Source organism: Gasterosteus aculeatus, chromosome 18, assembly GCF_964276395.1.
Source record: "Gasterosteus aculeatus chromosome 18, fGasAcu3.hap1.1, whole genome shotgun sequence".
NCBI classification, from domain to species: Eukaryota; Metazoa; Chordata; class Actinopteri; order Perciformes; family Gasterosteidae; genus Gasterosteus; species Gasterosteus aculeatus.
The window spans coordinates 3,964,708-3,987,242 of NC_135706.1; the positions used below are offsets into that span (position 1 = coordinate 3,964,708).

Sequence of the window (22,535 nt, forward strand, 5' to 3'; positions counted from 1 at the left end):
CTTTTTATAAAAAGTAAAAAATCCAAAGCAGCCTCACAAACTTTCGTCCTAACATTAAAATCCAACATACGTTTGGAAAGGATAAGAAAGATGTCAAAGTATTCACTTGAGTTAATAGCTCAGAGTTTATTAGGAGAGGAACAATCCAAATAGTGAAATTGGGCCAAAGCTGCTTAACGTTGTGGGATCGCAAATTGAGAGACGAAGCCCGACATCCCGATTAGAGGTCGACAGCCAAGGTGTCGCATCATTGTCTGCCTTTGTGTATTGGTTGCAGGATTTGCCACTACTGTAATTGGTGATCTCTGTTTGATAGGCGGGTGGGAGAGGGAGACAAGGCTTAAGACTTAGTGGGAGGGCCGGGGCAACAGTTTGCTTTTCGGGGTGGGGGGTCAGGGGGGTTGCAGTGCTTTTCCCCAAACCTCAGTCCAATTACCCTCGGAGGGGACAATGACAGACAGTGGCTTTTGCCACTTTATGTCAGACGTCCGGCGTGTTTGCTTAGCGTAGCTCTGATCCACTTTGTCACCAGTTAATTGGAGACCAGTGAGGTATTCTGATGCAAATGCCAGACGTGTTCACACAATTTAAAAGCAAGCTCTACCTTCAGTTATTATGAGGTGTGAGAAAGGAAAAAAAGAGTGGTGGCAGGCCGGGGGCGAAGCGTTCCCCTCCCGCAGCACACCACGCATATGATTTCAGTGTGTGTGTGTGTGTGTGTGTGTGTGTGTGTGTGTGTGTGTGTGAGGGGAGGGTAGTGGCTTTACAGTGTGCATGCAGTCGTCTCAAACTACTGTCAGATTTTGCACACTGAATTCATCCGTGGGTTATCAACTGCGATTTAATTTTCATCCAGACAGCCGAGGATGTTATCTGTAAAATGTCAGATTAACAAGCCCATGAAGATGAAATGCATCCAGGCGGTGCATTAAGTCACAGAATCTCACAAGCTGGATGTAATTTAATTTAGCATAATAATCAAATAACGTCATGACATTAATAAGTGATTATCTTTCTTCCTGAGCACTACAGGAGTGTTTTTACAAAAAAACTGCTGGAAAGCACGGGGGGCTTTTTAGAATCCAGTCCCTCCATCAAGACACTTACTGCCAAAGTACACCGGTCTCAACACATTGTGACATACTTTTTGGCGGCACTCGACGGCAAGTCGCCAGTGTGTTGGGGAGGCGATTTGGGAGGAATTTACAAATTTAATTAGCTTGGTCTCTAAGGACACAGGCTCTTCCGAATTTCATTCAGATGTAATCTTGCTTCCGAGAATATATTTCAGCACACGTTTCTCACAGAGCGGTAGCTCTGCTCAGTGCCAATGCCATAAGACACACCGTAGACTCTGGCTGCTTAGTGGCAGAAGAAATGTAAAAAAGAAATATAAAAAACTTATTTGGGGGAAATTTACCCTTTAACATAGCGTAGCTTCGTCCAGCTCCAGTCTGCTCATTGTGTTGTATTGATAGTTACCCAGAAGGTTAGCACATCTATGCTAGGCTGGATAATAGTGCATTTGGAGATGGCTCTGACAGCTAAACTGAGGGAGAGCAGGGAGCAGTGCTTAATGTAGGGAACATTCTGGGGTCGGAACTTAGAGCTATTTTGGTGCAGCTGAAGAATTTTGATTTTAATTTCAAAACATGTGTATATATAAACCTATCCGTATAGCTTTAATAGATCAAAATGCAATAAAATCGTATTATGCGATTCTGGGAAGGGTAGAAATACATTTAGTGGGAAAGCAGACAAAGGCAGGTTAAGCAAAACTGCAGAGATGTAACATTGGAAAAGTATCCAAGGGTACTTTTCAATCTGTTTCCTACAAACATGCTTTCTTTTCCCAGAATCCCTTGCATCCCTCCTCTGCCGTTCTCCTTAAGGTTTCTTCCTTTTCTCCCTGTTGGGCTCCATGAAATAAAATTAAGCAATCCATTTCAAGCCAAAACAGGTTGTTCTCTTGCACTCGCTCTTTGTCCACCAAAACCTGGGTAAATGGGCAATCATTTATCCCCCAGTAGGACTCCGCAAGTGCACCAAAACACTTTCCACAAACTCTGTCCCGGCTACGCAGCTGCATGAGCAGGGTGAGATCATCGGACACAAAGGGACCGTTGGCCGCGTTACCCCTGTCACAGCATCACTCACTAACTTCCCCGAGCCCAGATGTGAAGCCCATCTGCTTCACAGCCGATACCGATGTCCCTTTTGCATCCTCGATTGCGGTAACCTTTGAACTGTTGTTTTATACCTAATGATTAAAAGCATCCCGCCAGATGGCCATCATTCGCCCGCTCTGCTTTGACAACAAAAAGGATTTTTTGATGAGCGCTGGTTGTAAAGCAGAAGCCGTGCAGCCGAGGAAGCTAGCAGGTGTGCAGGACCGTATCACGTCTCGATAAGGCCCCTGAAAGAATCGAAGGCGACAGCTTTTGAGGGTCAAAAGGTTGTCCGTAATTGCCAGCGGCCTGTTTGAGTTGAGGAAAATGGACTTTTGGAATTTTTTTTTTCTTCTCCCTTCCTTTCTCCAAAGCCAAAGTGGTCTGCCACAAACTCATTATGATTTCCAAGTGTGATGATCTGAATAAAAGGGGAGGTGGGCGGGGAGGGGGTGAAGCAGGGGGTTGAAGACATAATTAGTTTTCCTCACTGCAGGAGACAGTATGCTGATGAGACAATGAAAGACGGGGAAAAAAAGTCGAGCTGTCAATCTCCCTCGATTCTTTTCATCTCACAAAGCACTGTGCCCCCCCCCGCAAAAAAAGAAAAATCCCAGCGCACCCTGCAGCAGCAACGTGAGTGTGCTTTATGCAGCGCAAAGCTCTGCCAGTTGCACAACCAAAAGCCATTCCGCAGACCTCGGGAAGGGAAGACGGAACAAACGCTTCTGAAGAGGACGCTCTCTGGCAAATATGATCTGGGTTGTGCAAGAAGGGAAAACAAATTTTTAACACTGCAAATAAATCCAACGCTGGAGTCCATCTTTATGGAATGTCTGATAACCTTGACCTTCAGGCATGTATTGAAAGCCAATTTACATTGGCAAAGTACACAATTATGAGTAATAGGACTCAGTATTCATGAGACCTACTCCTACTTAAAGCACATCTCCTTTTAAAAAGGGTACTTTTTTAAGACATCACATGATTGATGACATGTACTGTATGCAAAAAAATGGGGCATTTGGGCGGTGTATTATAATGATCTGGTGACATGACAAGGGGAGCCACGTATGAATGGCTTGTTCTGTCACATGTTTTCTTACCCAGGCAGCCTAATGAGATGTGCACAAGCAGAAATAAAGGTTCGTTTTTCACAGTATGCCCCTTTTAAATCAATGTTCTCTACTAAACGGTTAAGGCCCTTTACAAAGAGGCTGCTACATTATCCATGTCAAAATAAAGGTGCAATTTCTGTTCCACAGACAAATCTACAAAACCCTTGGCTGGCTAAAGGCTCAGGCAGATGTTGCCTTTTCCCAGTGTGTACGATCGATGGAGTCCTACTAACACTCACTAGGCTACAAACAATCCCTCTGTACCACCAGACAAAATACCATCGCCTATGGGAAACAGCGATCAAAGTTTAGCTATTGACTTGGGATTGCTTTTGTGTGTGTGTGTGTGTGTGTGTCTGTGTGTGTTTTTTCCAGTAGGGGGAATTCACTGCTATTGGGCACCTACGGCGCGCAGCCCTGCTTGGCTTTTATTACCCCTGGAAGTCCTTTTAACTCCTTCAGCAGGAAATGAAACACTCAAATGGCTCGATTGCAAAGTGCCGTAGCCATTTGCAGCCAGGGGCGTGACATTCCCGAGCATGTGTTCCATATAAAAAGAGACTCTGGGAGTCACAGGTGCCTGCTGACAGGGTGTGTGTGTGTGTGTGTGTGTGTGTGTGTGTGTGTGTGTGTGTGTGTGTGTGTGTGTGTGTGTGTTTGTTTGTTTGATTGAATGTATATGAGAGCAGAGGGGCAGTGCAGGCGAGTGAGTAGATAAAGTGAGAGAAGGAAAGAAAGTATTTTGGTGTTTACTGAGGCCTTACAGTCACCCGTGGGCACTGAGCGGAGAGCTGCTGCATTCCAGAGCCAGCTGCTGCCGCTGACCGCTCAACGCTCGAGAACACACAGAAGAACGCAGAGTATGGACGTCGAAGTGCAGTTACGAGGATGCTGATTTAGAAATATGGTGTCTTTTTATTTTTTTTGTCTAAAAAATCGTTCATATGAGCTGCTGGTGCTTTACTTAATAAACAATAATTATTAACATAGTGAATTTAAATGTGTATGGTCATAAAGTTTATCATTTCAAAAGGAAAAAAACAGTGAAAGTTTCTTCTAGCGACTTCCAACCTCTCTTATTGTTATTATTACTATATTTTGCTAAAAATAGGGCAGTTCAGCTCAACTACTGTGTGCTGCGAGTGCTTCACAAAACACTGCGAAATGTGTGTACTTCATCTGCCACAGCATTCTGACTACCTCAATTAGTGGCACTCACTGAGAGACATTAGTACGTGTCCAACAAACCTGAAATGGAATATATTAGAGTTCCATTTTTGTCGACAGTGACATTTCTCATCAACTTCCCCTCAGGTCTGTAATTTCACTGAGCGAATACTCTGAGCTTGTGATCTGTCACCCGACAATGGTGGAGGGGAGATTGCTCAGGCACCCACATCCATAGTCTGTTCAACATTGCCTTTTGAACAGGATGCACCCCAAGTTGACTCCATATATAAAAGCAATTCATTTAATTTTCTAAAAGTTTAGATCAAAATTGCATTAGAAAAAGCCAGGCTCAAATTGTAATACCTCTCAGTAGGAATCTGCTGAATACATATATATATATATCATAAATAACTAGGAAGGCACCTGAATGGTTTGCTGTATATACTTAGTGCAAGTTTTTGAAGATTTCTGGCAGTATGAAACAAAAACTAATATTTCTGACTGGGAAAACTGAAAAACTGGTATGTAAAGTGGCACGGCCGAGGATCGGAGACGTCTACAGTGTGTGATCAAAGCCTCCAGGGACATCATTGACAGTCATCTACAGAGCAGATATTGATGACAGCCCCCAAAGGATATAAAAAGCTCACACCCACACCAACCAAAGCCTGTTCACCCTGCTGCTGCCCCAGAGGGACGGAGCAGATGATCAGTGTCTTTAAACAGCCGCCCTGTGAGGTGAAGCGTTGCTTTAGTGGACTGTCACTCTAACCACCAGGCCAGACAGCCGCCAACATGTAAACATGTGCGAGTCTAGTCAAACATTTCAATTTCTGAGCTTCCTGCTTCTTGTTTGCACAGATATCCTTGTTTGTTTTGTAAAGGGGTAAAGGATATCAGAGAATACACAAGCAAATGTATCCCCCAAAACATTGATGAGTGCGGCAATGCTGGGTGAAACTTGTTTGGTGGCCAGCTAATGCAAAAATAAACATGTATGTGCAGATAAATTCCAGCGGCTGACGTTTCTGTCGGGAAGGTAAAACGTGTTATGATTGATAAAGAAAAAAAAATTGCCTCTATCTCTGCTGCCTCGGAGAGGTCTGAATAATTAAAGTCGTGTCTTGTCTGCTTTGGGGGAACCCAGCCCACAGGACAAAGCTGAATGTGAATCAGTGCTCTTTTTAAACTTCCACATATTCCCAACTGGAGTCGAAAACATCAGATTTTTGCAACTTTTCAGTCAGCTTTCAGAATGAAGTAATATCGCTTTGTGCAAATGTTCCAAATGAATAACACGGCATGGAACAGGGTTGGAGAGAGAGTTTCTGTTGACATGGATTAAAATAACCCACAGAAAATGAGGAAGAGTTGAAGGAAAACCTCTTCCCACTCCTTTAACATGCTATTTGAGGGAATATGGTCACTGTTATACCAACACCTGGAACAAAGGAACAAAGATATATTTCTGCGTCCAAAATGCACATCTTTAATCTTAAAACACTTTCTGCCGATGTCTTGGATTTCTTTGTTCTAGATGCTGACTCGCCCTTTCTTTCGGTTTTTCTGTAATATTGCCAACCCTATTGCAGGCTGCATCTACATCGCTGTGATCCCCGAAAAGTTGAAGAAATGCAATTCATTACATTGCTGAGATGTGAAAAGACGGCTACAGCTATTTTTGATTGATGGTTTGTTGATATTATTGAGTTTCTGTGGGAAAGACTAGGTGTAGGCACAATTCTATCCATACTACATGGTAAACGCCAGGATACAGACCCCAAGACGAAAGGTATCTTTTGAACGTTCTGGATGAAACCCTTTGAATGTGTGTTTGGTTTTTGGTAGAACCTCCATGGGTGGATAATAGGAGAAACCCTTAACTTAAAAAGTTCCTGTTAGCATCCTTAGAAGATTGAAAAGGTTAGAACGATTCTGGATGGTACCTTTCCCAGATTGTTCCAGGCACCCAATGTTAAAAGTGGAACCATGTTTCTAAGAAGTTCTGTTCATAATGAAAACCTTTTGGGACAAGTTGGGGAACCATATCCGGATCTAGTTAGCACCTTTTTGTTTCAAAGAGTGCACGTGTGTACCACATTTTGCTTGGTACTGGTGATGTTTTCTAGCACTTTTAAGCAACACTGGAGTTCTGAGGCACAGAGGAATAAGAAATATCAAGCAGTGATTCACCACAATACTTGTTGGTCATCGAGAAACACTCATTGTTTTTAATCTTGTTGAATTGTAATCTTGTTGAACAATTGTTTGGGAAGAAGAAAACCTGTGCTGAATACCAACAAAAGATATCTGCCGCCCTCCAAAGCGGCTCTGGTTGCGCGGGCCTATTCTTGACGCGGCGCTGCATGGATGTGTCCTTTCCAGTGCGGCGTAGCAGTCCGTCGCTCTGACAGGCTGCATGCACAAAGAGAAAGGACTGTCCGATGAATACGATAGGGAGCAAGTGAACGCCAGCTTCTATGAGGGACGACCCATTCAAGCATTGGAGTTTCTTGGAGGAGGGTAGGGGGGGTTTAGGGAGTCCGTCTGCCAGCAATAAAAGGCTGAAACAGGATACTTGGTGAGATTAATTACCACGATAATGCCATTTAAATGGAAAAGTAATTAAAGTGCACCTTCCATGAAAATTATTCATTGCTGAAGGATTGGGTGACGGACAAATCAGGAGGCATTTACAGAAAAGCTACAGGTTAAGTGCTCCGAGCTGCTGCTCTGAGACCACCACAGTTTTATTGCAGCTGTTGAATCTTACCGCTTTGCTCTGCTCTCATCAAATTACTGTGAGCATGTGGAGCTCGGTGGGGGTAAGGGGGTGAAGAGAATGGGTTCCCAGGTAACGTAAAACCCGGGACAAATGCTACAAAGGAGGATCTGCTAAACTAGAAAATGACACTGGCTGGCACTGGTCAGAGGGGACTGCTTGGAATCAATCAATCCTTCTGTTAGGGGCACCATGGCAGATAGGAACACTAAATGGGATAAATCAATGGCCGTATTGTCCGTAAGTGTTACTTTCACAAATTACAGAACATTGTTCATTTAGGGATGATTAAGTGTCAATAACGTTGGCGTATAGATAACCGATGGGGGTGTCCATTTGCACCCACCGAACATTTATTATTTAAATGATTTTTCCCCTTAAGTAGCGGTGAGTTATCATCGAACCACGCAAGAACGTCTATCGCTATCTTCTTTTCTAAGCTTCAGACACTCAACAGCGGGAGGACGGCGACGCTCACATCAACCGACGCAGGGAAAACACAACAGAAATGTTGGCCTCGCACTCGATGAAGGCCACAGAGGATTTTCTTGTTTACCTCAATACCTTTCCCCTTTGCATTGAGCGATTTCAATGAAGGGAATAACCTGTTGTTCTGTTGGAATGTTTGATTAGTTTTGATCTTAAGGGGCGACTGCGGCGGAACATCATCTTGCATTCACAGTGTTGCAAAATCAATGTAGTGAAGGATGGCTGGAAAGGAAAAGAAAAGAAACCCCAACAGCCCCGTTGTCACTGGACAAAAAACCCTAGCAAATGAACACAATCATTGGCTTTTGTACTTTGTGATAAAGGTGACTCTCAGCATTCATTACTGGAGACGAATGTCTCTGCAGTAGTCACAGGTATGTATGGGCAATGGTTCAGAGAGCTGGAAACGTGACAGCCGCTTTGAAGTGCTCATTTTGACAACTTTTCTGCCACGATAGTGTGAGACGTGAGTTGAAGAAAATATATAATAAATTATTTCAGCAACACATTCTATTGATATGCTCTACAAGAAAACAACAAAATATATCCAAGACAATTAAGTCTTTCTAATAATCACCAACTCTGGTTGGATGTTTGGAAAGACAGCTTGAACAATAAACAGATGAATAGAAGAAGTAACCGGCGTAACATTTTAATTGTTACAAACACGTCTGTGTCGTGATGCCAAAAGTGACACACCAAAAAAACTAAAGACGAAAGTCTTTAGTCTTCTTGTCGTACATTTTGTAAAGAGTCTCTTAACTATTCAACACATTTTCCTATTTAAATAAATGTACATGCTAACTTTGGTGGGAGCAGGAATCTCCACACTTCAGTTACTAATATTCTTTGACAGTCTTGAACCATAGAAATAAAAATGGATACATATCTCTTTAAGTCATTCTCAAAGGTTTCAGTAGAAAACACTTCTTTTTTTAATTGAAAAGTGAGAGATGACAAAACTATGAAGAATATTCTGCAAGCATTGCGAAAAGGGGTCAGAATCCTGAAAGACGTCTTCATCTTATCAAGGGTTTTGGAAAGACAACGAGGCATTTCTGGTCAAGACTTGCCGCAGTCTAAATAATGCATTGTCTGTGTCACGCCCACTGTTTTCTGCTCTGACTCACCCGTGGAGCCTGTGGACACATCACCGCACCGCTCAACTATTGTACAAGTTGCTATCTGAGTGTAACAGGCAGTGCGCAGCTGGCTAATGCAAGCAGTCAACATTAAAATCAATTTCTACTTTCTTTCACCCATTATATTGTTCATACCTCTTGCTGATCACCCCTAAACCCCATTTCATTGTTGGTGTGCACACGCATTCACACACGGGCCCTATAGCCATTCCCATAACCAATTTCAAATCCTGTTGCTGTGCCCTTCCCCACAGCGATTTCCCTGGCATAGAGATGCGAACATCCGCTTGAATAAATATTAACGCTTGCTCTATGAGCGGTACTCCCAAGGAGTGTGCTGAAGGAAGAAAAAGGGCCTGTTTACAAGTGTGCTTGAGGAAAGCTAAGTCACGAAGGGCCTCCGAGGGGCGGCTCTGCGGCGCAGGCGACTCACAATGGAGTGCTGATTGAAACCGCTCTTAACTTCCAGCGGACGGCGGAGGCGAAGATGTCGGAAATCCTCAACATGGCGGTGAAAAAATGAAGAGGGGGAAAAAAAAGTATTTTCAACCGCCGCACGGACGTAGCTGGAGAAATCAAGCTTATGAACTTGCAGCCTCCACTTAAACTCATTTAAGACGGAGCTGAGAGGTAATTAGGTTTCTGGGAACAATAAGCACTCAGCACCTCGTGTTGCAGCTCCAGCCTGGCCTCGCCTCTGGTATAATTAGGGGAGGTGTGAATTCCTCATCAGATGGATCGCCATCTGCATTCACACACTGCGCGTTCATCCCCTCCAGGCCCGCCGCCACGGGTCCATGCTCGCAATTACCATGCCGTAGGCAGAGATGGGGAGCTTCTCTTTCCTTTTTACACTTTTTTTTTTAAGGTTCGTTCGGTGCTATGAAAGGTTAATCAATTCTGAATGATGAGCCAGAAAGGTTTTAATAATGCAGTCATTCTCTTATCGAGTGGTCCTGCACGCTCGCTCAGGAAGGGCCGATGGTTTTTGGGAAGCTCCGGAATTCCAATTACAAAGCGCTCGAGCGTTCCCTAACAGCCTAGAGAGTGCCGGACACTGTGAGGGTCCGGCGGGACATTGAGCTAGGCAGTGTGGAGCTAATGCCGGCCCAAGAAGGGAAACAAGAAAGACACATTATATGTTTGTCAATATCAACCGATTGTCTGGCGCAAGTACCTCTCACAGAACTCAGCAAGTGCCCCTCTTTTGGAATGACCTCATCCAATGGCGAAAAGTTTTGTTTTATAGTTACCAATACATGTATAGAGGTTATTAAAAAAGTAATTAAAACAAGTAAGAGTGAGTATCTTTTCAGATGGAAGCCCTGTGCCCATTTGAGTCTCAATTTAGGGGTCTTTGACACAAAACATGGTTGAGAACAACTGCTACAAAGATATCACTCTGTCAATTGAACCGGTAGAGTGAAATAGATGCTTTCCCAGAGGGAATATAATTAGTCTGTGGTTTGCCCAAATACTAAAAGATACTTATAAATAAGTATAAAACAAAGGCAGGTTTTTTCAAAAAAAATGATCACATTTACAAATATGGAATGGCACATACTATTGGAGATAAAAACGTAATGTAATAAGCCAACAAAATTATCAGCTGCCTCATCTATGCTAACCAATTATACTGATTACAGTGTTAACGCTCTTTAAATGGTGCCACTTACTCAAAATAATAAACATGACACCATCTTGGCCAAGCACGCTGCTTGCCTTCCCGACGGCTAATGGCTAAATATTCCACCGGGTTAGCTGAGTAATTGTCTGTTGTCAGCGTGCCACGTATAATCACGAGTGACTCTCAAAGAGCGCAGGTTAATTGTCGGCCTATTTCCCGCCATCCCTATGCCCTTGGCCAGGCAAACCCTCTGCACATTCCAGCGCGTGTCTATGTCCCGGATCTAGCGCGGTGAAATGCATCATCCCCGACACCGCATCCAACACTCTATTCATTAAAATGCCTCTTTCTTACTCGATCTCTCCCAGATGTGGCGGAGATACACTACGTGCAGTAAAACATTTTTTTGTTGCAAACCACAGCTTCTGCAGATTTATGGTGGGAGCGCAGCTCAACACGACATTGAAATGATAACGTGAATGGACAGAGAACAGGGGTTATATATCCAGGCAAGGCTAAAGTTCTTCTTTTAATCACTATAGTCAGAAGACTCTTTTGGGTCAACTGCATTTCATGGATGGCCAAGCATGAAAGTACAATCTTGTTGGGTGGATCCATATAGATAATGACTGAAAAAAAGGACTTTAGTTTGTCAGCATTAAAATACAGCATTTTAATTACGCTGCACTCCCTAGAAATACAACTCTTTGGGTATCACTGGGAGACTGCACCTTTGCTAAGCTAATAATGTTGGCCACAGTAGCACAGTACACTAGTTTTGGTAATATGCATTGTGAATATATTCCTGGATCATATCCGACTATAGTCATTAATGCTAATGAGGAATCATTATGATCGTTTGCATATGAGATGTTTCCTAAATTAAATTGTCTATTGGCCAATGCTCGCTCAGCTGGAGCAGAGGATGAACTGTGCACGGACCGGTGTGGAGCGTTCGCGGCTCGTTTCAGGAGTATGTCATGGGATATGGGGTTTTTCACTTACAAATTTATTTTTATGGGAAATTTTTACTGAGATTCACATTTGTTTTTGACGCCCCCCACCCCAGGAGGCCGCTGTTCATGGCCTGTGTGAAATCAAAAACTGACTTGGACTTCAATAATCCAACAAACTAACGTATTTTAATAACATAACCAAGCTGTTTGGTTTTAAAGTAATTTATTGCGGATTTAAAACTGACTGTAATGCGGAAGAAACTTTGCGTATGAAGTTTATTTGTATGGGAATTTAAATTTTGTAGGCAGCCAGCAGATGTAAAAGTTACATCTTAACACCTTCCTTTCTTTTTGTGTACGTATCCAAACCAAAACAAGTTACTGTTTGTAAGAACCCTTACCTGCTTGTCCCGTAGCGATGCTGACCGCCGCAAACAGCCTCTGCGTGCGACTCAGGTCCGACACGCCGTTGACCGCCTCCACCTCAAAGGTGTAGTTGGCGTGAGCGAGCAGGTCCACGATGCTCACGTAAGTGTCCACTAATCCCGACTGCGCCGGAGAGTATCCTACGTTCAGCCCACACGGCACACACTCCTCGGGTTCCCAGCCGCAGCGCCGGCATACCACCCTGTAGGTGACGTCGTTGCGCCCACCCGTGTCAGCTGGCGGGCTCCACTCGAGGCTGACGGTGGTCTGGTTGATGTTGTAGACCAGGTTCTGTGGCGCGGAGGGAGGCCCTGTCAGAGGTGGACACGGAGAAAGCCAGAATGAAACAACGGAGTGCCAAGGAAGGTGACAGCCAGGAGTGTGCAATGACTGAGTCTGTGCTCTCGCTGTGCTCCGAGAGAGAAAAGACGGGAAAAAAGCCACACACACACACACACACACAGTGCAGGACATGCCAGCTCCAGCCCTGGAGCAAAACACTGACACTCAATTATAGTGAGACTGCTACAGGTAGCCCACACTGAAAGGAAGTCCGCTCTGGCAGGCACAAGGTCAGTGTTGGAGGGCTGATAAATGAAGGAGTGCAGCCCAGAGTTTCAAAGGTGGAACCATTTCAGTGTAGAGTTCACTCATCTTATTCTGTTCTTGAGGTCTAAGTGTTGAGGATGAGAAACACCGTGCTTCTAATCATCAGTTTCCTGTCTTTTAATGAGTCAGGAGGACATGAATTATATACATCGATTAGAGTCACACAGCTTAAAGCTGGGGAAGCGATGGTGCCCTCTGTCCCACCAGACCCATCTTCAAACTCAGCCTTTGTTTGGATTTGAAACTAAACCCCTGTACATTTTCCTGACTGCATCGCGCACGGCTGTTTCCTGACTGCCCCATCGGCCGTTTTGACAAAGATGTCATGAGCAAACATAGCCGCTGCCTCATCCAGAGGGACTTAGGCGTTTTGATTACGTACCAATTCATAACAGCATCCAATCTGCAGAGGCAATGAAAATGATTGAGACTTGGTTGGTCCCATGGGGTCGGCGGGGGGGAAGCACCGTCCCTCCGTAAATCTTAAAAGTTCTCCAAAAATGTACAGCTAACACAGTAGGAAATGTTGCCTTGGAGAGCTGTATCATACATGCAGTACACTTAAAGTTAATGTCCTCCAAAAAAAAAGTCTCAAAGACCGACCACAAGATTTTTGAACAAGATTTAAACCTGGATTATCACTCCCCTGTAACTGCCGTGTAGGGTTTCACTTGAGACACTGGCGAATAGCTCCACGCCATCAAAAGTGTTCACGTAACGACAGAGAGCTTCTCTCGTAAAAACAATGAACAAATTGCTGCTGCCATCTTTTAAATTGCAGGCCGTTGGCTTTTATGGCCCCAGATGTTGATGAATTAACTCCCACCCACCCCAACACAGTAAAGATTATATGACTTGTATTCTTTGTTTATGAATGTGCAAAGAACATCTTCAGCCTGTTCTCCGGGACTGTTAACGGCTCTGTTTTTCTCAGGAAATACTTGGGGAGGGACGTTTCCACTCGCTCAATTTGTCACATTAACTTGGGGTCATTGATATGCGCCGGGCCCAAAACCGCTAGCACAATATTCAGGGTCATTAAAACGGCACTTAGGCGGTTTTTTGCCCTGGTCTACCCTTTAGAACCGAGGGCTCAGCGGGAGGCATCCATATTCATGATTATCCAGCGAGATAACAGACTGTGGACTGAGAAGATGAAAGAGCCACCTGTGGCAGGTGAAGCGCAGAGGAGAGACTGCTGATAGCGCCACTCAACCTCAGCCTTGGAACCAACAAATCGAACCACGCTCTCAATCTTCCACGCAGACAAAAGGGAAGGGGGGCGCCTCGACACGTCCGCACACCTGCCCTCCCCTCCTGAATCTTTTATCCCCGCATTTCCATGGCCACGGCGAGCGCTGATAAAACCTCATTCCGCCCGTGCCACTCTCGTCGGGGTCTCAGGTGCCACAGATCAAAGCGGCGATACCTCGGCAAAACAAGAGGCGAGAGGAAATGAGAATGGACTGACCCTGGATATGTGTGACCTCTCGTTTCCTTATTTTTTTCCGGGTGCACTCTGCCTTGACGGCTTTCTTCTTTCTAAAGTATATTTCAAATGATGTCATCTTACATCCCACTTGTAAGTGATCTGGTTGCAATCGGTACTTGATCACATGGAAGTGACAATGTAAATAGAACCTTTCATTGTGATCCGATCGATCCACATGGTCTACAGCGGCTAGGCCTCAGAGGGGGGTCACCAATGCGATGCGCGAGGATCGGGCGCTACCGGGTGTTTAGCAACGTTCCGGCAGGCGGGTGGGTTGAAATGACCAGCGAGGTGTACTTTGCAGGTCAAGTGCGGTTGTTTGGTTGACGCTGATTGGTTCGATTACGTAAACCCAAGAGCCAACCTGTTATTAAAGCTCGGAAGAATGTTCAGAGCTCAATCAGGTGAACGCTTCATCCGCTTAAATCATATTTGGATGAAACCGAGGCACAAAACGCATGTCAATGCAAGGTATGAAGGACATCTCCCTTTTGGGGTGGAAGCGTAGAGGCTAGGTCCCAACAAGTTGTGTGACTTATTTAGTAAAAATCAAACCCATTAGCTTCAAAGGGAAGTGACGACTAGGCTGTGTTTGAATTTTTGTCATTTATCATGTGTGCATTGTTACACGAACAACGCCACAAATGCTTTTCCAGAGAGACTGTCTGAAAGGATAAAGTTCACATTGCAGAGAGAAAGAAAAAACAAAACATCCGCTTTTGTTTTCAGTAGTAAAGGTTACAATCAGGATTCCTTCCTGGGAATAAAATGACTGCACTTTTTCACCGCGATCCGCAGTGGTGGAAACATTACATCTTGGATACACATATTTTTGCGATGCTATTTTTCTATCGCCTACACAGAATGTCATACAGGCGGGGGAAAAAAGTATCACGCTACCCTCTGCTTCCTCTGCCTTGGCGTCATATTGGTTCTAAGAATATGCTCTGTTTGGACTTTTTTGCAATATGAAACTCTGCCCCCACCTCACCTACAGTACGGATTTGGACTGCAGCTTGAGACCTCGGCTGTGTGTCTGTCTGCTCATTGGTTCATCGCTCTTCTTTTTTCTCTTTATTTTGTTCTCTCATTGCCCCCACTCGTTCTTATCTTTTCGTGTTCCCTTCTCTCTCAATCCTCAAGTATCATTTCAGGGATTAGTCTGCCGCGGCCTCTGCAACCTGAAATGTCTCAATCACTTGCTGGCTTCCCTCCCAAATGCTGCCACTGTGTGTTTTTGTTGTTATGAATATGGAATAGGCACAGTTTGTCCTGCTGGATCATTTGCATGCTAACGTGGGGTAGATTCAGTTGAATAAAACAAAAGTACCACAGTGCGTAAAGCTGGTAAGGAAACAGACCTCGTCTGCACTGAAGTATTCGCTACATCTAATAATCTCCCACATAGAAAACAAAGTGTACCATCGGATCGTTTGTAGGTCACGTTTCAAAGACCTGAGAACTCTGTGCGGAGTTGTGAGACCTGAGTAAATCCAAGCTTAAGAGAGAAGAATCTGGCGCTTATCTGCCTTGAGAGGTGCTCGGGGGCTGCCTTAACCCTCCACAGCCTATTAGCCAGCTCTGCTCTAATTGGGGAGCGGTGGGGATGGGGGCGGCAGGGGTGAGTGGCATTCAAATCGCCCATGAGGTAATCCCGGCTCTACAAATGTGTGTTGCCAACCCGGCAGCCGTGACCCGGCCTGTAATGATGCGGCTGCAGCAGGACCAGCAGGAGGGGATGAAAAGCCCTGAGTTGTTTCAGCAGAAAGGCCTCAGAATGTCGTCGTTACAAAAAAAACTTCAATACCACTCCAGTGCCAAGCTCAATCCAGAAATGGATTTGCCGCTTGTGCGAGCTAAAATTCAATTTTAGCATGGACATTGTCTTTGAAAAATGACCACTGCAGTTGTGTGCAGGAGTACTTTACATGGACTCCTAAATACCACCCCATATAAGGAGAATTTGGATGTGAGAGAAGTTGCTGCAAACCCAAATTTGCATGGCCTTTCGTAGCTTTGATGATGAGTTAGATTTTACACGTGCATGATCTTAACGGGGACGGAGAGGCTTTATGTTTTGATCAAAATCATTTCTGATCATTACGTCTAAGTTAACGTTATTTTATCAATGCGTAATGACATAGAGGATTGCTTGGGTTTATTACAATCTGGGACTTAAGTTTGTAGTTTTAGCTTTCAAGTACATAAGGTGAATATGTACAGACTAAAGGAAATTATGAAGTCTTTATATTTATAATAATAGATGGATTAATCTCCTTCTGGCCATAGTGAGTAACTGAGGCCCAGACCCCTGCAGTCCTGTCTGGGCCTAGTGTCAGTTTTGATTTAGCATTTGTTTGTCAAAAAAAGTTTGAACCTACATCATTAAATGAAGTTGCTTTCAATCCAAATATAACCAAAGCAAGTGGCAGGACACCTCCCATTTTAACAGCAGGCCCTCATCGTTGGTTCATCCAGCGTGTATGCTGAACTGTGGGAGCCCTTTCACAGTCCCCTAGCAACTCCAGGCAGCACGAACCCTCTAACGCACGTCGCAACTTGTTGAGGTGGCACATTTTTATGGGGCTCCGCGGGTGGGGGGTGAGGGAGGGACCTCTCACAACTACCCTTCTCAGCCCCAAGCATGCGCCAGTGCCGCTCACAGCTGTTGCATGATTGATGCCCACTCCCCAACCTGTCAACGGCTTCTTCCCGGGTGTATCCCCTGGAGAAAACGCCTCACCATGGCCACCCCCCCTGTACATCTCTTCTTTTCTCACAACTTTGCATGGGAATGGTGTAGACAAACCTTCCAAAAAAGACAATTTCATCCTTGAGGGCCCCCTCTCCTGTAAAATGCAACCACACGGTAAAACGATGTATCTGGAACTGCATGTTTTTGCAACTTCTTCCCTCATCTTTATTCAGCGCCGATTTGGCTTTCTATGTCCCCACATTACATCTTTGTCTCATTATCCCCTAAATCCGCATAGACACTTTCTTAATCTCTGTGTGCCAGAGATCCATCAAACTGTTTTTCTTAGGCCTATGATATGGTGGCTTTACAAACTCCTATATAAAAATTAAAAAGAATCTGTCTATTAGGCTATTTGTAGAGGCAGTGCAAATTCATTTTCAATTACAATTCACTCATGGTCTGGATAAGACTTGAGAAATAAGTAAATCACAGAGTCTATTGGTCACAGAGACTTAATCCAGCCATGAATGAGGAAATGCACGTACAGAAAGGCGTAAAAAATAGGAAATTGTGCCGGGTGAATGAGGGCGAGAGCGAAGCTATTCATACAAGTTGAAAATACATATTTACATAAAATGGTATAGGGTCATCAAGTGTAGACCCGAACTTAATGAAAATGAATAATGGAAAGTGTGCATTAGGCAACTTCAGTAATTACTAGGCTACTTGGCCAAGGTGATTACCCAGATGGGGAACAGCCAGAGGACACTGCAAATACGTTTCTACTGCAGGCGAGTCCTGCCCTTGTTCAGCGGGAGACGTACGAGTGAAGCGTTGTGGTTTCCTCCCCACTACACAGCGAGACTGCTAGTTTGTGGTCATTGCCAGGCCTCAAATTAGCTTAGCCTGAGTTATGTCCTTGTTTGTGTCTGACGGTGATGGGCATGGAGTTCAGCAGACAAATCTGAGCCCTCTGTAATAACTTTATGTTCCAATTGAGGTCATAGAGTTCATTGAGACAACGACTCATTTACAACTTTTGCAAATGATTTCATCCGACACCGTGAGACAAAACTAGCTTTGCTGCCGCTTCATAACTTTTTTCTCAACAGCAGACGGCCGAAAGTGACGGTTTTAGGATAATGGACGGGATAATGCCTCTTCAGCTGCTTTAAAGACACCGTCATTAGGACGTCTGACTCAGAGCAAAAGGAATCTCACCGCAAGCAGACAACAAACATCTCGCCTGCTGAGCTAGACTGTGTTTCTGTCTTTGTTTAAACCATTGAAATGTTAATCTGTGACATGCTAAGAAAGGACAGGTGGCACTGAGCCATTGTTCTGCAAGTAAGTCTCTGCACTAAATTCCCAAAACAAGCCCCAACATAAGAGAGGCAGGTTCCTGGTCAACACTGACAAGACCCGAGTCAAGTCTGGAAGCTCCCCAAGCAAGTCTCCAGTGAGGTCCCAAAGCTAGACAGGCAACTTCGACTCCGAGACCGACATGTTCAGAGTCGAGACATCAATTACCAAGTGAGGAAGGACAACTCCCAAGTAAAGACTTAAAACCACCACGTGTGAAGTCATTATTATTCATTCTTTGAGCTACGGCTAAGTCGATGTCTCAAAAAGGTAGTCCACAAACCAAATGGGTGACCTCAAGGGGACTATGTCCACTTCTTTGATACAGTCGTTGGCATGACGGTAGCAAAATGTGATTTTACTTTCAACAGCAATTTAAAGAAAAAGTGTAGTGTGGGATGGCACTATTTTTGCTACTTTGGTGGTAAATCCAGCCCAGAGTAGCTAAATGCAAAAAGGAAATGGCTGACTCCCTGGACAGTCCTGTGGGGGGGGAGTAGTTTGAAGCAGACCTAAATACTGAGCATTTTCCTTCCAAGTTGGTCAAAACCTAAAAACAGCCAGCTGAAATGCAGAACAGAAGCTGGATATTTTGATGGCAGATAATGCCTGTGGGAAACCATACGTCAGGTCTTGTTTTTTATGTTTTTCTCAACAGTACACTTTCCCTTTAATGAACCTGCACTCCTTTTCCATACAGTAGTAGACTTCCGAGGCCCATGCCAAATCATTTCTGACTGAAGAGGAAAACGGAACACACCTCTGCGCTAAAAATGTGTTGAAAATAAATGGAAAAGTTTGGCAGAAAGGAGCCTCTTATGCATGACCTTTACCATGGGATATTTAAAGGATCAAATTCATACTTCAATCCATACAATGGGCTCTTTAAAAACTCTGATTTAATGCATCACTCTGCGTGTCTTGCGACGTTCCAATGTTTGCATAATATCTCACCAGCAGTGTCTCTCCGTCACACACACACTTTAGAGATTCTGACGTGGCCTACTTTGGGAGACCTCGCAAAAAAAAGACGCAGTGCTCGGAATGAGAACAAGGAATGCCGGTTTAACCTTGTAGGCATTTCTTTTTTTGTTTCTCATTCTTATAAAAACGCTGCAGAATAAATGGTTTCACTCCTAAGAAAATAATTATGAAAAAGGTATTAAAAAAAAAGGAAAAGGTAAAAAAAGAACAGTGTGTGTATTTAGCAGCCAGAAGCCTGAGAGTCAATCCAGGACTCCTGTGATGCATTATCAGCAGAATGAAGCTGGCACGCGGATAAGCTGCAGAGATTATGTTGAGGGGTGCTGTTTACCTCCAGAGATAAAGAAGAGTGCTAACATCGCCCTGCTGGGGTGTGACACTCCCTGTTGCACAGTAGCTAGCAGGACAAAACGAGAGTGGAGGGGGGGGCACCTCTTAAAAATCTTGTTTGGCAATGTATTTGGAGCAAATCAGCCTTACCCCTTTTAGACTGATCACCCCCCCTGCCCCCCCTCCCCGCCTGTGTAAATAAGCCATCAATGGCTGTCACATAAGCATGACACTGGCCAGGACAGATGAAGACGCAGGCCTCTGCCTCGGCCGCCGCTGCCGAATGTAATTGCAATCTTTCAGACGGGAAATGGCAAATTGCTCCTCTCATCATTAGCAACCAGCTAAGACGGAAAGCAGACACGCGAGCCTGCAAACATAATTATAATGACACACTGGGAGGCAGAGGAACTGCCACGGAGCACATCTGGGGCTCTTATGAGGCCAATGCGGACTGAAGGAACAGGTCTGCCGTGGGCTCTGGAGTGCGTGTGTTTTTTTTCTTTTTCTGGTCCCTGCTTGAATTCGCATCCCAACGAGCGCTGTGTTTGGCATAGCAAACGGAACGGATGACTCACTGGTGCAGGCCACAGACGCGGGGTCCGAGAGCGCCCGGTAGTAGCCGTCCTCGCAGTCGCAGCGCCAGGAGCCCTCGCGGTCGTTGAAGCTGTGCGCCGGACAGCGAGAGCACTGAAGGTCCTGGGAAGAGGACTTGTAGAAACCCCGGCCGCACGCTGTGGAAGGGGAACAAGAAGGATGAGGTTAAGGCCAGGAGGGAAAAGAAGACATTCTCTTTTTGCACCTTTATCTGTTTATCAAACCAACTAATTTGGCCTTCTTCAACACCATACAATTTTTTAGAAATGTCCTTGTGGGTTGTCGTACGATTGTAAAGCCTTCTCAGGCTGTGACACAAAATAATTTGGATTGAAATGCCGATATTGGTGGAAAAAATATTGGTTCAAAGTTGGATTAGGACGTAATGACTAAGCGGTCAATAGAGGGTTAAAACGGGCATGCTGGTATGTAAAACTAGTCAAAAGTTATGACTGGTGTTTATATATGTTTTACAGTGGAATTTCCACTATTTCTATTTAGTAAACCATAGGTAAGCTGGATTCCCACGCCATTATATTCTGAGACAAACGTCTCCAGGCGATATTTAATTCAGTCCTGTGCAAACACAGCCTGGAAGAGTTATAACTTCAAACCTGAACACCCATCATGAAGAAAAGAGAGGCATGACCGACCAAACCACTATGTTGAACCACACAACTTGAATGAGCCAGTATTTAGTCTCAACCTGCAAACTGAGGGATGCAGGGGAAAAAAAACAAAGCATCCCAAATCTCCTGTTGAGGCATCGGGAGAGGCTGACGAATCCTCAGGTCAGCGGAGGGGGTCCGACTTGTTTATGACAAGTCCTATCTCTGAAAGGAAACATTCTTCTGAGAGATGAGCGTTTCCACCTGGAGGACGAGCTGCCGCATCGTTTCGACATTTTTAACCGAGACAACCCCGATAAACTGACATGACTAATCAAGGAGGACTCTTCGCTGTCCGTGTGGAAAACATTGACCTCACATGGTGGCCTCCTGGGTGAGTCCTGCGTTTACTAGAACCATCCATCCAGATTTGTAATGCTAGAAAAAAAGAACACAACCCAGGTCAAAATGATGCGGTTCCATTGCCCCGGAGCGTAGCTTTCAGGAGAATGTCGGACTGGTCACAACTACACACCTACACCCAAATTGTTTACCGACCATTTCTCTTAAGTTACAAATAATTGCCATGAGAGGGAGGAACGACAAAGGAATTTAAATGGCATGAAACTACTGACTCGTAGCACCTCGCACGCCAGTGCAGAGTAAAATATCTATTCTGGGTCTGGCTATTTCCAACTAATCCTCAGTGACCGCCTGTGTGTGCAAAACGGAGCTCAGCCTGTCGAGTGAAAAAAAAAAAAGAAAAAAGGCTGCAATCCAGGCCACAGATTTCTTCAACAATCTGCAAGAAATCTATACTGGATTGGTCTGCATACAAACTATCAAATTATACAAAAAATGCATTTTTCATGAGCCGCAGGGGGAAATGAGTAAAAGTGGTCAAACCCGGGTCTCCCCCTCCATTACAGATCTGGATTCAGCTATTTCTTTATTTCCTTTTTTCCCCCAGGCCAACGCCTCCTGTGACAGGTTCCGGAATAAGAGGGATAAAGAGATTTGAATTTTCTTGTCGTACCACTTCCAGGGCGGCGTGAAGAGGAGGCCGGGGCTTTCTCCGTTTCAGCTACATGAAAGGCCTGTCATTCTCCATTTATCGCACCGCCACGGCCTTGTGGAACAAGACCCTTCTCGCCTTTTTTTCCCCCCTTTTCTTTTCAAGACATGATTTTATCTCTAATCTTTCTTTACCTTTCCAAGCCGGTAATTGGAAACAGAGGCGCGAGGAGGCTCTGCGAGCTAGCGAGGGGTGTCTCGAATGCTGACCGGGCGAAACGTGGACACAGAGTGCTTACTCGTCATATTGAGCTCCTTTTTGACGCATGTTTCACGTCTGATGAGAGAAGGCATTTTGACGGACGGCGAGAGAAGACGCGCGTCCGATGCACGGTGGAAACGCTGCCCCGGGGGATGTTGACGGTGAACCCAGAGGGCTTCATCCCGCAGGTTAAAGAACGGCAGGCCGGGGCCAGTTAAACGTTCCAGCCAGCGTGTATTTTTGCAGCTGGGTTTCTGAAAGCTCATCTGCTGGGTGATGCGACCACCACCACTCCAGCAGACAAGAGCATCCAACACTGGGATTAAGACGAGCAGAATGAGAATGAGAGCGGGACAGCCGTCTAAAATTAACTTTACTGGATAACAATTTATTACCACATAACTTTGTGGCTTTAAGTGGCATTTGTGTTATGCCTCCCTTCCTCGATGCTAGTTTCAAACCCAAACCAAAATTAGAGTGTGCATTTCAATGCCATTGCAGCTTTTCCCCAAATAATAACCAATACAGTTATACATAAACATATAAACTAATGAATTGTTCATCGCCAAGTTTCCTTTTTTTAACTGCAGCTGCTAAAGGCTATTGTTAGTGGGCTTTCTTTTATGAAACTTTTGTTTCAACTTGTCAAAACAAACCCACTGAGAGAATGTGCAGAAGTTCTCTAAACTTCAGAAAAAAAG

At 44.7% G+C, this 22,535-nt stretch overlaps 1 protein-coding gene across 8 annotated transcripts in view; it reads right to left on the reverse strand.

Moving 5' to 3' along the window:
- Positions 1-22,535, reverse strand: part of epha7 (eph receptor A7) — a 75,650-nt gene that overhangs the window by 35,838 nt on the left and 17,277 nt on the right. For all 8 annotated transcript variants that reach the window (XM_078093991.1, XM_078093987.1, XM_078093990.1 and 5 more), the window contains exons 4-5: positions 19,932-20,087; positions 11,854-12,189 (exon numbers count right to left, since the gene is read on the reverse strand). In XM_078093991.1, the coding sequence (XP_077950117.1) occupies positions 11,854-12,189; positions 19,932-20,087 (492 nt within the window). The remainder of the gene's footprint in view (positions 1-11,853; positions 12,190-19,931; positions 20,088-22,535) is intronic.